The 15,525-nt window shown below is 37.2% G+C and overlaps 1 protein-coding gene and 1 long non-coding RNA gene across 3 annotated transcripts; both read left to right on the top strand.

Moving 5' to 3' along the window:
* Positions 1-12: 12 nt before the first annotated feature.
* LOC145497247 (COMM domain-containing protein 8-like) lies at positions 13-4,231 on the top strand. The gene is made up of 5 exons (XM_081477070.1): positions 13-95; positions 475-630; positions 1,649-1,807; positions 2,570-2,725; positions 3,275-4,231. The coding sequence occupies exons 1-5, from the start codon at positions 24-26 to the stop codon at positions 3,296-3,298; spliced, it is 567 nt and encodes a 188-aa protein (XP_081333196.1). The 5' UTR covers positions 13-23; the 3' UTR covers positions 3,299-4,231.
* Positions 4,232-6,566: 2,335 nt separating this feature from the next.
* On the top strand, positions 6,567-14,603 carry LOC145497248 (uncharacterized). Of its 2 annotated transcripts, XR_014050669.1 has the most exons (5): positions 6,567-6,592; positions 10,291-10,369; positions 10,816-10,897; positions 11,502-11,580; positions 13,502-14,603. It is a non-coding gene; the product is annotated as an uncharacterized LOC145497248 (long non-coding RNA). The 2 variants fall into 2 exon arrangements; XR_014050668.1 differs by lacking the exon at positions 6,567-6,592 and having other exon boundaries at positions 9,271-10,369.
* The last annotated feature ends 922 nt before the right edge of the window (positions 14,604-15,525 follow it).

Raw genomic sequence — 15,525 nt, 5'->3', positions numbered from 1 at the left:
TTGCTTGCAGGCGCTAAAACAAAATGGCGGACGGAGGAAGTCACGAACAGGGACTAGAGTTTTTGCAGAAATGCTCAAAGCAAGAAGCCGAGAAAGTAAGTGAAAAGTGAAAAAACGTGAGAAGAGGGGTTGATGTCTTCCTTTTTGTAAACTGGAAATGCATTACTCCTTTTCCTTGGATTTGGAAATCAAAGAATACTCGAGTGTCTTGTTTAGGCATGCATGTAGCTGGTCAAAATGATTTCAAACTACTTTGATTTGTATTTTTCTTGTTTTAGGATTATGATAACAAATGTGGAACAAAGGGAGATACAAATGAAACTGGTTTTAAATCATTTTGACCTGAAATTCATTTTAACATGCCGCATAGCCTTTGAAAACATATAAGCTTAACCTTTTAAACGATATTGGCTAAATTTACACTAAGGATGAATTATCCGAATTTAAGCTATTTGAACTTTTTAACTCACATAGATAACACAGGAACTCCTAGATTGTATATGCAGTGGGAAAAACTTGAGATATGAGAACTATGGAAAGATTTGGACCACTGAAGAATGGAAATTGTTACAGCAAGCTGGGATAGAAACTTTGAAAGGATTCACTTCAAGAGGGCTAGACAAAGAACAGGTTTGATGCGCTGCATGTTATATTTCAACGAGGATAACAAGAAAATACGGTTAAATTGAATGAAATAGAAACCCTGCAGTTCAATCAAGCATACTTTTTCTTAATCAATCAATCTAGCAATCATTACGTCAATAAACAGACTTTTAGCCAGATGGGCTGATCAGTTAGTCAGCCGGTTAGTCAATCAGTCAGTCAGTCAGTCAGTCAGTCAGTCAGTCAGTCAGTCAGTCAGTCAGTCAGTCAGTCAGTCAGTCAAATATCTGTAAACAGGATTCTAGACAGATGGGCTGATCAGTCAGTCAATCAATCAGTTAGTCAGTCTGTCTGTCTGTCTTCCAGTCAGTCAGTCAGTCAGTTAGTCAGTCAGTCAAATATCTGTAAACAGGATTTTAGACAGATGGGCTGATCAGTTAGTCAATCAATCAATCAATCAATCGCTTACTCTCTTTCTTGTTTGATTGGTCAATCAACCTTGATTGATCAATCAACCAGTCAGTGAATCAATCATCATTTTTGGAGTTCAGGTACAGGGCTTTAGCTTAAAGGAAGATCAGATAGTTTTTGAAATGAATGAATATCTAAGTGTAGGTCTTGTGTTTGGAAATGTGATTTCTGGTTTAGATCTTGTAAACCTATAGCTTAAAAGGCCCAGTCTCACCCATTTGGCTTTGTAGCTGTTTGTTTTTGTAGTGATTAGCTTACATATAAGACTTAAAGGAATAAAAAACAAACAAAATAATCCACTGTACATAGTCATGTTTATCGTGATGCAAAAGAATGATGTTGAGATAATAAAATCCTAAGAAATTAAATTGTTCTGCTAAATTAGTTCCTTGGTATTAATACATGTACATGTATACTCAGGATGCATTTCAGTATTAATTTTGTAATCTCTGTCTCAGATTCATATGGTTATATAGCTATAGACTTTAAAATTGTGTTAACAACATGCAGTGTGAAAAAGTAAATACTATCTTAGTAGAACTGCTTACTTTGGCGTACATCTTTTTTTGTACAGATTTCTAAGGAACTTGACAGATTTTCTCTATCATCTGAAGTCAAGCAAGCTGTCCTAGATTGCATTTGGCCTCGTCAAGAAGAAGTTAGACGTAGTTTAGTGTCAAGTACGGCAGCTATAACAAATTCGTACCTGAAAGACTTTGACTGGAAAGTCAAGGTAAGTGAGACAGTACTTAAGTTGTCGTGAAACAAAATCTGTACACTTGCATCTAGTACTATTCAGTTAGTACTAAGTTTACATTGGTGTAAGTTATGTAAATTGAACATTGATTTTTGTCACACTTTATTTAAAAACATTTTAATGTTAAAAGCATGGTTCTCACCACCTCCTAATTAGTTTCTGTATTGCCATTATTTAGTTATTCTAAACTCAATTTGATACCCACATCAGATCATCAATGTAATGTTGACTCCTTAATGTAAAATTTAATCACAGTATTACAAGAATGCAGTAACCTGGCCAGTAGTATAACTCTGATCTCTCCGACGAGAGTTGAACATGCCAGTCGCCAGTTAGGATCCCAATGGGGAGAGGGGAGGGGGGACTCCCATATAAAAAGGACGGGAGTGCTTGTCGTACTTTTTGGGATTAAAAACGCGGTTTTGGTACCTCTTTGGCTGTTCAGCCTCAAAAGGTCCACAGTGTGAGCTTTTGCTATATTTTTTTAGGGTATTGACCAGAAAAAAATTTGGCAGGAGATGATGTGTTGTTTTAGAATTGGCACTTCTTAGGGGTGAAAAAAATTTTCTAGCAAAACAGGATCTAAGTACCTCTTAGAGGTCCTTTTCGAAATTTCTGACAAGCACTCTCATACTTTTTATACAGGAGTCTTCTCCTTCCCCCTAAGGGTTAGGATATCATGCCATGCTAACTGGGTACAAAATCCTGATTTATTGAATGATAATTTTGAACCTGTAGATGATCATGTCCAGTGACAAGTTAGCAAGCATTAAAGAACCTGTAGTCGCACTTGACTTTGATGTTGTTGAGAGTGGTGAAGATAGGAATGTATCTGTAGAGCTTACAAAGGAGGAACTTAACAGTCTTATATCATCATTAGAAGCAGCCAATAAGGTAAATATCCAACACTTGATGGTCCCAAGGGAAACAATTAATTTGGTTTCCTGCGTATCTCAATGAGATTTGAGGGAAACAAAATCGGCTGGTTTTCCAAGAAACCAGTGATATAGCCTCGAAGAAGCCCATGAGAGTGCATTCTGGAGAATGTTGGGGAAGAACTACATGTAATTTCAGGGAACCTCGGACTAGGAATTTAGCATTATCTTGTCAGAGAAAATTAGTTTAATTTGGTTGTAGGCTTTTTTAATGGTTTTGTTGAAAACAGTCTTCTGATTATGATAATGAAAATTTCCAGTTAACATTAGCAAATTTAAACATAAACTGGCTACCATCTCTTGCATCATATTGTTTCCTGGTCAGTGGAAAGGAAATTGGAATAACTATTTGTTTTCTAAATGTTGGGGCAAGTGTTCACTAATAAAACAATGTAGGTGAAATATAATACAAGGTATACATTCAAATACATGTAGTACCAGTCTGATTAAAATTATTCTTAGTTTTAAAACATGGTTTTGTGCTCAGTGTGCTCTCGTCTCTACACAGGTTGTGATGCAGCTGAAAAAATGATAGAATTATGGAACACTTTTTTTTAATAAATAGGATTTATAAATATTCATATTAAATAGCCCTGAAACATATGTGACTTTGTTCATAATCATTCCTTGCATGCACTGTTTTGTAATAATGTAATGGTTTTATTACTTTAAAGAAAACGACAAAACTTTTAAATTTGAAAGACATGTTTCGACAGAACCTCCTGTCATCTTCAGGTAATTGATGTACAAACCATTGGAAGTTAAATTTATAATAAGCAGAAAAATGCTAATTGGAATGAATAGTAACAACAAAATGAAGCATTTTTCTACTTATTATAAATTCAACTTCCAACACTTTGTACATCAATCAACTTCAGGAAGATGACAGTAGGTTCTCTCAAAACCTGTCTTTCAAACTCAGAAGTTTTGTCATTTTTTTAAAATTCTTGACTTGCCTGCTATTATCAAGACCCTTTTATTACTTTATAAAAAATTATTTCATGGATAGAGCATTATTTGGGAACTTAACACAGGTGAATACAGATGTACACATGATATTAAAGTTGGGGGCCCTGGGGTAAAATTGTAAGTTGGAGCTTGACCAATTTTTCCCCTAGTGCTTTGATCTCCCAGAATGCTTAGTTATGTTATTTCAGTCAAAAACGCCCCTTTTCAAATCTTGAGAGAATTAATGCCAGAAATTTGTCAGGCCAGAGACACTTTTAATTTACTAAGAAGCTAGGATTAGTTTACATTTATGCCTGTCATAGATTCCATGTTTACTAACTAAAAAGAGAAAACTTGTAGCTTGTAAACAAGCAGACTTATTATTGCTTGTGACACTAAACTAATCAAACTGTATAAGAGTGATTCAAAAACTGTAAAAATATTACTTTTACTTGAGATCATCTTCTTCTTACAAAACATTTTCATACCATGGGTGAAATAAAGAATTCAAAAGGAATTTTATCGTGCCATCAGTGTTTTCATTGGTGCTTATCTTCTACCTAGGGAAATCTGGCAATGTTCCATCAGTATTCCAACATCTTTGCAGTATTGAACAGGCTGGAGTTTAAAATCAAACTACCAGCACTAGACGTCTGCCTTCTTGGAATAAAACAGATTTACTTTTGGATTTGTGTACAAATTTTGTTGACCTTCCCCCACACTCTAAACCTTCTCACTCTCCCTCCCAATGACAGACAAAACATCTGTCATCAGAGCTTTAACTCAGGACAAGAAACACAAATAAAACTGACTTCGATAAGTGGGTGTCCATATTAAGGGAATGTCAGTATTAAGCAGGTATCTGTAGAGAGCAATTTCTCTTAGAACTTTGAGAAACTTCAGTCTATGTTACTAATAAATTTACAAACTGTTAAAGATCAACCTCACAGCAAAGTGTCACAATAAACAAACAAAGAAACATCATCGAAAAGGAAAATACTTCTACATTGTATTTTGCTCTGTAGAATCTTTTTATGGACCCGTGTATTTGATGGTGGTATTTGACATTATTGTAGTGAAATTAGGTAAAAGAGAACTTTCAATAAAATGGAATTAAATATTTGTTTTTTTTTCCTCAAAGACCTTGCCTGGGTTATGTGTGAAAAACAATGCATATTGATCATTTCATTTCACCCAACTGCTGAAACCAAACTCTTGTTACTGTTAAAACAAAACTCAGTTAAAACAGAAAATGTTTTCTATTTCTTTTTGCAAATACTACGATGAAAAGCAAGGAAATAAGTCCTTTATTAAATTTATTGCAATGTAAATTGTTTGTTTGCTCTATCATTAATTTAACTTTAAATACATTCTAGTTCTCCCAGTTAGAGACTTGGGCTTACAGTTTAATTTTTTGAGTAACACCTTATAAGAGGTTTTCTGAGCTGGAAGTTGAGTTTACAAATAGCTTTCTAAACTAATTCTTGATGCAATATGCGTTGATGAGGATGATTTCATAACAAATGTCCGGTTTAATGGTTGCCCAAAGATATTATCAATCCTTTACCATTCCGTCACAGTTCTCAAGGGGGCCACAAATTATAACATCTTTAAGACTCTGTCAACTTAGCGTGAAAGGAGAATGTTAGCTGAATATTTTAGACGTGACCACATTTTAAAATGCCATGCAAATAATTTATTTCGGCAGTTGATGTCCATCGCCATTGCAGTTTTATTCCATATACAAATATGCAGATTGTCAAAGTTTGCAACCAATCCTGAGAGATTATCACAAAAGACTGACCACCATGTTGGATGACACAAGCAAAAGAAACTAGTCAGAAATCTTTTGCTCATGTCATCCTATACGGTGGCGATGACGTCATTATCACGTGAACCAAGAATAGTGGCTTTAGTTGTTGTTGCACTGTGCTGCAAAATCCAAAATCCTTCAAGCGATACAGATTCAAATGGTTCCTTAAAAAAGGTAGAAATATCCCCAAGCTGTACAACACAAGCTCGCAACTCATCGTAGTATGTCAGTATTAATCCACGTGCAATGTTACGTCACCAATCATTTCATCATATAAGCTATTGGCATTCTCAGGTATTCTCGATCTCCAGGGCTTGCAATGATAGACTAGGGTTTGGGATCACCAGAAGTGAACAGTTACATCTTTCACTTAAATCTTTCGGTAAACCGTTTCGTAATCAACATTTGAGTATCGAGAAATCTTTCCACACAGTTTACGATGCATGTTTCTGTCTTGCCATCGAATTTGCTGCCGGGTTTTTCCACACACTTATCCCAACACATATCGGTGAACGCAGCGACCTGACTATTAAACTTGAACAGTTGTTCTTGAGCTATCAGCTCCTGTTGGAGCTTTTGATCGACTTGGGAGTTACCGGATGATCCTCCAAACGACATTTTGAGCCAAGAAGACTGTTGCACGTGTGAAAGACAAAATGGCCGACGATGTGGACGCGCTAAACTGGGCACAAAGGTGACCTGCGCGACAACCTTTTTCCCTGGCCGCTATTTCAATGTCACGCAACGCGAAAGCTTAGAAATTAAAACGTGCATCTATATTACAAAACGAAGAACCCTGTCGAACTAAAACTTTGTAATATGTCAAGTCAGTTAGAGGGAATCCATTTCAAAAGACCACATTTAGCCAGCTTTGATTTTATGACTGTCTTAACTTTGCGTAGATATTCCATTGAAGAAAAACTGAAAAAAGCAGGAATGGAGGCTACAAAATCTGTTGTCACATCCGGTGGTTTCCCATCATACACTAAAAGCACAATCTAAGATCACGTGGTCAGAGGCATGATGTCCTCGAAAATATGGCGGGTGTTGTAGATAGCTTGCAAGGTAAGACATTTTTCTGTTTTTATTTGCTCTCCTGTGGCTTGTTCTTGTATTATCAAAAAGTAAGAGTTATTCACGGCTTCAAATTGAAAAGTAACTTGCAGAAGTTAATGCAAGGGGAAGGAAACTTTTTTAGAAGGTGAATTTGAGCACATGGCAAAATAACATTTCATTAATTAGAGGTCTTCCTCTACCACAGACAGTACATGGTCTAAGCTACTAAATCACTAGGTTAGCCTTCATAACAAGGAGTGTCCAAGAGCAAATAATTGTGCATATTTTGCGTGTTTTTGGTCCTTAAACAGGCAATAAAAGAACTTGGCCAATATCCAGCCATCTTGACCTCACGCCTGGTCAATAACCATACATGTATGTACAATGTAACTGGACTGAGTTGAGCACAATTCAGGGTGTAGATGACGAGGAAAGTTTGTTTTCTGACAACAAATCATGGTTGTTTTCCAAGCTAGTCTACAGCTCGGAAACTTTTATATTCTAACCTGTTTTCTGACCTCAATTCATGGACATATTCTGTCCATACTACAAAATATTCATTTCTGATGACAAGGGTTGAGTTTTAAAAATCAACAGCAGCTTTGAACAGTTGCCCTGAATCTATGCCTAGATGATGTAATTTGACCCAGCTGCAAGGAGGGCCAAATCGGTGAACATGGTCGTCGCAAAAAAAAATCTCGCTACCGACTGGATTATGATTGTATTGCACTTCGTGAATGCAATAACTGGTGTTATCTTCAAAACAAATTTAACCACAAAATAATAGCATGCTTTAAACAGGGATCCAGATTTGCAGTCGTCCAGTCATCCGAGACCACCAAAAAATTGTAAGGATCACCATATCAATACAAAAACTTATTTATTGAACAAGTTTAGTTTGACTTGACCAAAAAAGAACATTTCTTAAATTTTCTTGTAAGTTGGCTGCATTCTGACCACTTGTCATCCATCTGGAACTTTTAGAAAACGGAGAAATATTTGCAGCTTTCTTTTGCAATAAAATCATCATTTTGGTCTACAATCTTGGATGATGTGGTATTCTCCGTGACTAAAATCATTGCAGGCTCAATTTTCAGTCAACCACTGACACTGATGCTCATGAAAACATGTGATACGATCGCTTCAGATGCTAACACTTCAGAAAAACAAGCCAAATATGAACAGAAGAGTCAAACATTCGTTTCAGTCTTCACGGCACTCAAAGAGGCCTTGGTTTTCATTTGTACCTGGATATTCTGTCTCACTGTTCTGAGAGACTGGTCTGGTGAAAATGATAAAAAAGTACACTTTCCATGTACAGTCATGTTGTTCAGGTGCCATTCTTCCCTGTTGAACAGGCTACTAAACGTTTGGCTGATGACTTAGGGACCATTCATTTTTTATGAGGGAGGGGGGGCTGGTGGGATTTGGGAAGCACCATTTAAAAATCGCATGACCCCCCCTTAGCTTACCAATTTTTTCACGTGGCCCCCCCCCCTTTATAGCGGTCATTTTTTGGGATGACCCCCCCCCCAAAAAAAATTGAACAAACAATATTTAGATTTCAACTTTTTTAATATTTCTCTATTATCCCCCTTCTTCGCGTTTTGTGCTCACTGTGAAGACAATATTTACAATCCCTATACTGCAGAGAGCTGTTGTTTGAAAAACAAATCAAAAGAAAGAGAAGTCAATTTCGGATCTCCTAGTTATGGCTCGCCCTGAGCGTGTGGCATTTGGCCTCTCATTGGCATCTCCCTCATCTGAATTGATGAATGCCCACAGTTTTAATGTAAAACAGATCAAATGTATAGAAGCTAAGTTGACGAAGGTCATGCAGGACATGGAAGCACTAGAAAATAAGAGCAATTATAACGGCATATTCACGGGCATACTCAAACATGCACAGCACATCAACAAAAGGAGAAGAAAAAAGAAAACCGCAGAAAGTCAAATGAAAAAAAGAGGAAGCGGACTGAAAACAACGTCCAACGAGTTTATGGAATCTGTGTTGGAAACCCGCTAGGAAATGATCTTCCACAATGCCTTGTGTACCCTCCTAGAACGGCCGTTCCGGAAGGGTGTATTAAAGTTGAGGATGTTGCCACGTCGTTATTTAGAAGAGATAGGCCATACATCGCACAGCTCTTGGAAGGGAATTATTTCACCAATGCTGCAAGAAGCAGAATCACCACAAACCTTGAGCAGGAAGTCAGAGATTATGTCTACACCTTCATGTACCCTGAAGAGTTCACTCTGACGGAAAGCATTGCTGCTTCTTGCAGCATCGGTGAAAGAGACTCCCATAGCAGCACAAGCGGCGACGAAGAACTCGACGACAGCGAAGATGAAGATGACTGCCAGTGAAAGTTGCATTCGAAAATAACAGTGTTAAATACTTCTTTTCAGTAGCTACAAATGCTTTTTTGTCGCCAAACGTTTTTTTAAAGCAGAAGGAAAGTTTGTAATAAATTTGTATCCTGCCTTCTATGTTTATTCTATAGCAATTTTTTTGATATTCAAACATTATGCCATTTTAAAGTTTTACTAAAATATTTCACGTGACCCCCCCTTTTTCCCTTATTTTTTTGGGATGGCCCCCCCTCGAAAGCCATTTTTTTTTGCATGCCCCCCCCCCAAATCCCACCAGCCCCCCCTACCTGATAAAAAATGAACGGTCCCTTAGAGAAAAAACCAATATGGATCCCTGCTTTAAATAATGTAAAAGGATACCAATGAGGTGAATATTATGATAAAGGGACCCAATGGGCATGTTAGCATGAAACCACAACTTACATTAATTTTCAGGGAGAAAATGCTCAACACTGTAATGCCCATGTTGGGCTGGTGAAAATGCACTCCTATAGGCCCCTACACTAGTTAGTTTCATGGAATTAAAATAAACTTACTACTAAAAACCCTATAACTTGGGAAGTTTTTTTGGAGAAGGCTTTATCAGGAGCTAGTTTCTTTAGCTTGAGTAATTTAAGCCAGAGGACTTAAATCCATACTGTAGGGATATCATAGGATCAACTCGCAAAACGGACGCTACCTCAGAAATAGCCTTGGGTCCTTGCTTTTATGTTGTTCAGTAGGAACCTGGTAGAGAGTCAACATAGGTCCACCATCTTGGACTATTTTTGCACGACCAGACACTGCAAGAATGAAATAGATTTCTACCCTGCCTTCATGGAAATGTTCTTCTAAGGCCAACAATCCTAAGGCAGGTTTATGTTGTTTACCAGGGGACCACATACAGCATGAAGAAAATCAAGTGCAATCAGCAGCCAAGAAATTTTCAACCAAGTTGGAAAAAAATAGAATCATGACCAACCACAGAGCACAGAGCACAGAGCAAGGCTTGCCTTTAGCTAAAACCGTGGCCCCCAAAACTTATCACGTCTTGCATAAATATTTCACAGCTTCGCCTGTTCCCTTTCTCAAATCTGGCCAAACCTTTGTGATTTATGATTTATGGTTTGCCAGTATGGCTTAAATACAGACGTTTAGTTTATGTTTGTAAAACTCCCTGAAGAAATCTACGATAGTTAGAGGAAAACGCATCAGAGAATAAACAAGTTTTACAGCTGCAGTTCGCAAAGTGCTGCTCACTGGTGTACCTTTTTAAAAATTGTTTTAAAAATTGTAAAAACATAAAAGATCAAGGCTGTCTTAAAGGTTAAAACAGTTCTCATTTCTTTCTACAGCGTAGATACAAACCAGAAAGCTCTAACCTGAGACGTATGTGGAGAAAGATTTGTTTTGAGGCAATAGATTCCATATCAGGTGAGTCTTTGCGTTTTGTGAGTGTTTGTGTGATTATTGGTTGGAAAGGTTATGACTTGATTTTAACTGTACTAGAAATTATGGTGCACAATACAGGGAGAAAATTAAAACAAATAGGGATGTTGTTTCACAGTTCTGCTATTCCATTGCATTGTGTCCTTTCACAGTGCCTCTCTCCATCCAGATATACAAATGGGTACTGGGTTAATTTCATAGTGGGCTAGCCCTACAATAAAATGGCACCCGATTTTAAAGGGGAAGGGGAACGAAAACTGGGATAAGGTGTGGTAGTTTGGTTCACTTAGCCCAGTGAAGACTTGACCTTACCTTCATCACTGAAACTCCCCCAAGTAGGGTTGAAACTTTAAAAATTTGATGACTTATTTGTAGTTTGTAAAACATCAAGGAATTCCATAAAGGTTAAAACATTTACAGTGTCTTACTAGATACAAAATGGAGAAGCAAGGAAAAGACTATGTGCAGAGACTCGAGAGGAGAAAGAATCAAATTGAGACATTAGATCACGTAGTAAGTCAGTCACAGTTTTATTTATGTTTGGTATCATGTCGTAGGAACAGTTGAGCACAATGCAGACAGAGATGTTGTTTCCCTACAGTTCAGCTATTTCAACAAACCCTTATGTGGCCATATACCTTTGCCTTTCATGGGTAGGGTGTACAGAAATTCCGTAAGACTTCAATGCTTGGAGTACTGTTGTCGAGGAGCATTGTCATGTGGGAGGAGGAACACAGTGGTCTAGTGGTTAATGCACTGGACTGCATATCAAGCAGTCTGGGTTTCAGCCAATGGGTCTCTGTATTTTGTTCTTGGGCAAGACACTTACTCTCACACTACCTCTTGCCACCTGAGTGTACAAATGGATACTGGGTGCTAACCCTGTGGCAGATAAGCATTCTGTCCAGGTAGAATAGAAATAGAAGTAGAGACCTGGATAAGCTGAACTTGTTTGGATCACTTGGCCTGATGCAGACTTTACCTTCATTGTCAAAAATTGCCCCTTTAGGGTTAAAACGGAAAAAAATCTGATAGTTGTTTTTAGTTGTGTAGTGTTTGAAACTAAGAGATGAACGATTTCATAAAGGTAATTAAGGCATTTCCTGATTCTTACTAGATTTAAAACAGAGAAGAAACAGTAAAAGCTGTGCTGAGACTCAAGAAGAATCAAATTGAGGCATTGGAGCCCTTATTAGGTGAGTCACAGTTTTCTTTTAAAAGGAGGGTTTTTAATCACTTGGTGGTGCATGTACTAGGAATAATTGTACACAATGCAGGCAAAGAATTTAAAGGAATAGAGATGTTATTGTTCCACTGTTCAGATATTTCAAGAAACCATACCGTTCAGGGTTATGTTATACAAACATTCTCTAAGAATACAATGTCCCGAGCAACTGATGTGATTAATATTCAAATTGTGAGATAAGGGGCCTAATTGGATCAACGACCAATTGTTGTCTGGTTCATGTATCAGTACTTCCTTAGCTGTTTAGCCTCATGAGTGATCAGCTTCAAATTTCTCCTGCTGGTTTAAAACGTAATCATGAAGAAACAGTAAAGAGGATTTAGCGAGTAATCTCAAAAAGGAATTGTCTAGATAACCAAAACCTGTAAGGAGAATTTGTTTCTTGACTAAGGACCCGGAGTAAGGACTAAGCAGTGAGAAGAAAGGTTGCAAACTGGAGGATATTGTCTTGATGTATCACCAAATTCTCAGAACAAACCCTGAAAGAAAATTACAACAAAGAGCACCAGACAACCTGGAAATTTAGACGTAAAGTTCTTGTTGAAAAATATCATGTACTTGCCCATTTCAAGAGTGCCAAAGTAAAAATTGTACCTCATCTTATTTTGCTATAGTAAGTACATGAAAATACTGCCTAGATTCAATGTGAGTGAACAAACATAGGGATCTTAGCCATAGATTTTAAAGCTACAACCCAGGGGCGTAGCTAGGCGGTCCTGGGGTGCCCCTCCCCTTTTGTAAGCCTTTTTTAAGAAAACAACCTACAACAGGCGACAAAAATGACATGACAATCTGGTGAGTAGCCTCACTTTGGCACAGTGTGAACCCCCCTTGGAAAACTCCTGGCTACGTCCCTGCAACCACCTTTTAGAGCATAGTAAGAGTGCCACATGAAAGTACTGCATGTGTCCTGAAAGTGCATGTGAAATAGCAAATGTCGGTCTCATCATATGGCAAAACTTTAATAGTGGGAGAGAGATGCTTCATAACTGCGGTGAAGTCGCGGAGTTTGTTTGTCTCTTGATTTATTTTTTGCCATGACATTTTTCGGATTTTCACCGTTGTCTGAGTTTCCCTCTCAGTCCGGATTCCAGATTGAAATAGCCCCTTGAAATAGCTGTCAAAGTCGTTTTCAGTCGTTTTGTCAAAACTAGCCGCAGCTGTTGGGTTGTCAGATCAAAGGTGAATACGAGAAAACCATAATTACCTGTAAATTACTGTAAAATCTATTATAATTCACGAATTGCCTTGCACGTACTTCTTGTTAGAAAACGATTTTTGCTTGTTTGCCGAGTATTGCATTTGAACAACAGTTCGAATTTTAAAGCCACTTTGTCCCGTTATCAATTTCTTTTGTATTTGGTCAAAAACGTCCGGCAAATTACATTACCTTCACTGTAACAATGTGAAGCTACCCGAGAGCTTTTTATTTTTAAAAAAATTCATGAGTTGTTTAAAGATTTGCGACTATTACCCGCGCATTAATTCATACCCAGGAATTAAGAACATGCAAATATTGCCCGTTAAGTCGCGAACATTTTTGCGTGAACATATTTGCCGTGAAATTTTTAGTGTGCTATTTTGCCGTTGAACTTTTCGCCTGCAAACGTTGCTAATGAAGGTTAATTTTAGAGTGCCATATTTTAACCGGTGTTATTTATTTCGTGTTGCTGCTTATCCGTTGTTTAAGTTTTTGATATCATGTGAACTCCGTGTATTTTTATGATAACCAAACGACAAGCGCATTCCCGATGGGAGAATTAACTTGCAAACTTAATTCGAGTGCACACTGTAACACTGTATGTATATTTTATTCTTTGGGTTTTAGAATACCCATTATTAACTTGACGTTTTAATTATCTTTCTCTCAGGCTGCCATCTCAAGTGTACATGCACGGACGTTAACATGCAGAAAGAAGCAAAGGAAAACAAAGAACTTCGTTTAGATGTTTCTTCAGTGGATCCCGTTTTAATAGTGAGGTAGATTTACAAGACAGTTTTATCTCGATCGCGTTTCTTGCGAAAGATTGTTAGGGCGGAGCCCGTATCAGTGATTTCACAACACAACACTCGAGAGTCGAAAGAAGACACTGGAATTACTGTCAAATTGTCTAGTATCTGCCAAATTGTCTCGTATCTTTCTAGTTTTAGAAGCCTAGCCTACGAACAGGTTCCCGGTGAGCCCGAACGAAGCGAGGGAATTTATTTCGTTCGCCGATTTTTTTTTTTTTTTTCCGTCTTCTCCGGGAGTCTGTTCGCAGACTATAGAAGCCGTGTATTGTATTTAAGTTTGTAGCTTCAAAATGAAGATAAGATAGAATATTAGCATTACCTGGATTTGTTTTTGCAATCCGAATTTTCAGCCTGGTAGTCTCGTTATTAAACTCGTTGAAATTACTGTCTAATTGTCTAGTATCTATTTCACAAATTTACTGAAATCTTTGTAGTTTTCGAAGACCCATTGAATTGATCAGAAGGTTGCGCTTTTAAAAGGACCAAGCAAAAAAAATCTAAAAGTGGAAAATTGTTCTTAGGAAAAAAAGTCTGCAATTTTAAATGGTGTCTGGTTTTGAGTCAAACATAGACCGAGTCATTTGGCGGAAAAAATCTTGCACTATGTAGGATTTTTCCCTTCAAAAGTCGCAGCGTATGTTTGATTTCTGGTTAGACTCTGTTCAAAAGCGCAGAATTTTTTTTTCTTCTTGGCAACCCTACATAGTCAAAAAATAGTAAAAGAGATAGCCTACATTTTGACTAGTTTCCAGGCCCTTTTAAAAGCGCAATTTTTTTTATATATTGTTTACTTATTCAAATTGTTTGTAATGAATTGTAATTGAATTATTAAAAGCCAAGAAAAGTTATATTGAAGACGTGTGTGTAATCGTCTTATATTTGTTGTTGTACATTCATTGTCTTTAATATTTTTAAGAGTGCTAAAATAATGTACACAATAAAAACCATCACTCACTGTTTTCATTTAATGTGATTTTATTGTTTTGCAATAACTAATTAATTAATTAATTAATTGAATATCACTAAATTAAATTAAAACGTGTGAAGGGAAAACTTCGCGTTCAAAAACTAAGACTTTTGGCGGGAAAATTGAAAACATTTGCACAGCGTTTCCCCTTACAACTTTTTTGAGAATTTAGAGTTTACCCTTCGGGAGTTTTTGATCGCAAAAAAATTCTCAAAGGCAACAGTTGACAGAAGATCCCGTCGAAAACTACATTACCACCTCGCATTGAAAAATCAATGTTGATATTTCTAGATAGTTTTTTTCCGACCCTAATTAAATTTTTGCCAGTCTTCAAATTTCATTTTTCAGCGAACTTCGCGATGATTTTTATGCGAGGTGATGCAACAGTTCCCCGAGACACGAAAAACATGAAATGACAAATGGATCAAATCAGCGATAAAATAGAATTTACTCCCGAAATGGATGTTAAATCTCGCGAAGTGACCGTGAAATACCGTTTCAAGTAACCGAGTTTAATTTTATTTCCAATTGAGTTTGATCTTCAACTGTTTGTTTCTTGCCATTTCATATCTTTCTCTGTCGGACGATAATATAGATGGTGCACTTCGGATCAGTTGCACAGGAGCAAGAACACTCTTACCAATCAAAATCCAATCATTTTCCCCCTGCAAATTGCCCAATTTCGATCCGGGTTTACAACTCATTCAAGTTTCGAAATAAGTTAATTTTCCCTCGCTATGCGACCGTTCGCTCCATTCTCTTTTCCCGTGCAACAACCCAAGTGTGAACACCACAATATAATCAATATCTGGTAGAACAAAGATGTTTATTCTTAACTTAACGCAAAGTTTCTTCGGCCGGTTCACTATATTTTATGAACTGGTTAAATCAAAATAATGCCGGAATAATCCACTG

This window comes from Orbicella franksi, chromosome 9 (assembly GCF_964199315.1).
Source record: "Orbicella franksi chromosome 9, jaOrbFran1.1, whole genome shotgun sequence".
NCBI classification, from domain to species: Eukaryota; Metazoa; Cnidaria; class Anthozoa; order Scleractinia; family Merulinidae; genus Orbicella; species Orbicella franksi.
Note: the sequence above shows the minus strand (reverse complement) of the source record. Positions and strands in the feature narration are given on the sequence as shown.

Coding starts and splice junctions, on each gene's coding strand:
- LOC145497247 (XM_081477070.1), top strand. CDS start 24: ATGGCGGACGGAGGAAGTCACGAACAGGGACTAGAGTTTTTGCAGAAA. Junction 96..474: donor CAAAGCAAGAAGCCGAGAAA/GTAAGTGAAAAG, acceptor TAACTCACATAG/ATAACACAGGAACTCCTAGA. Junction 631..1,648: donor GAGGGCTAGACAAAGAACAG/GTTTGATGCGCT, acceptor TTTTTTGTACAG/ATTTCTAAGGAACTTGACAG.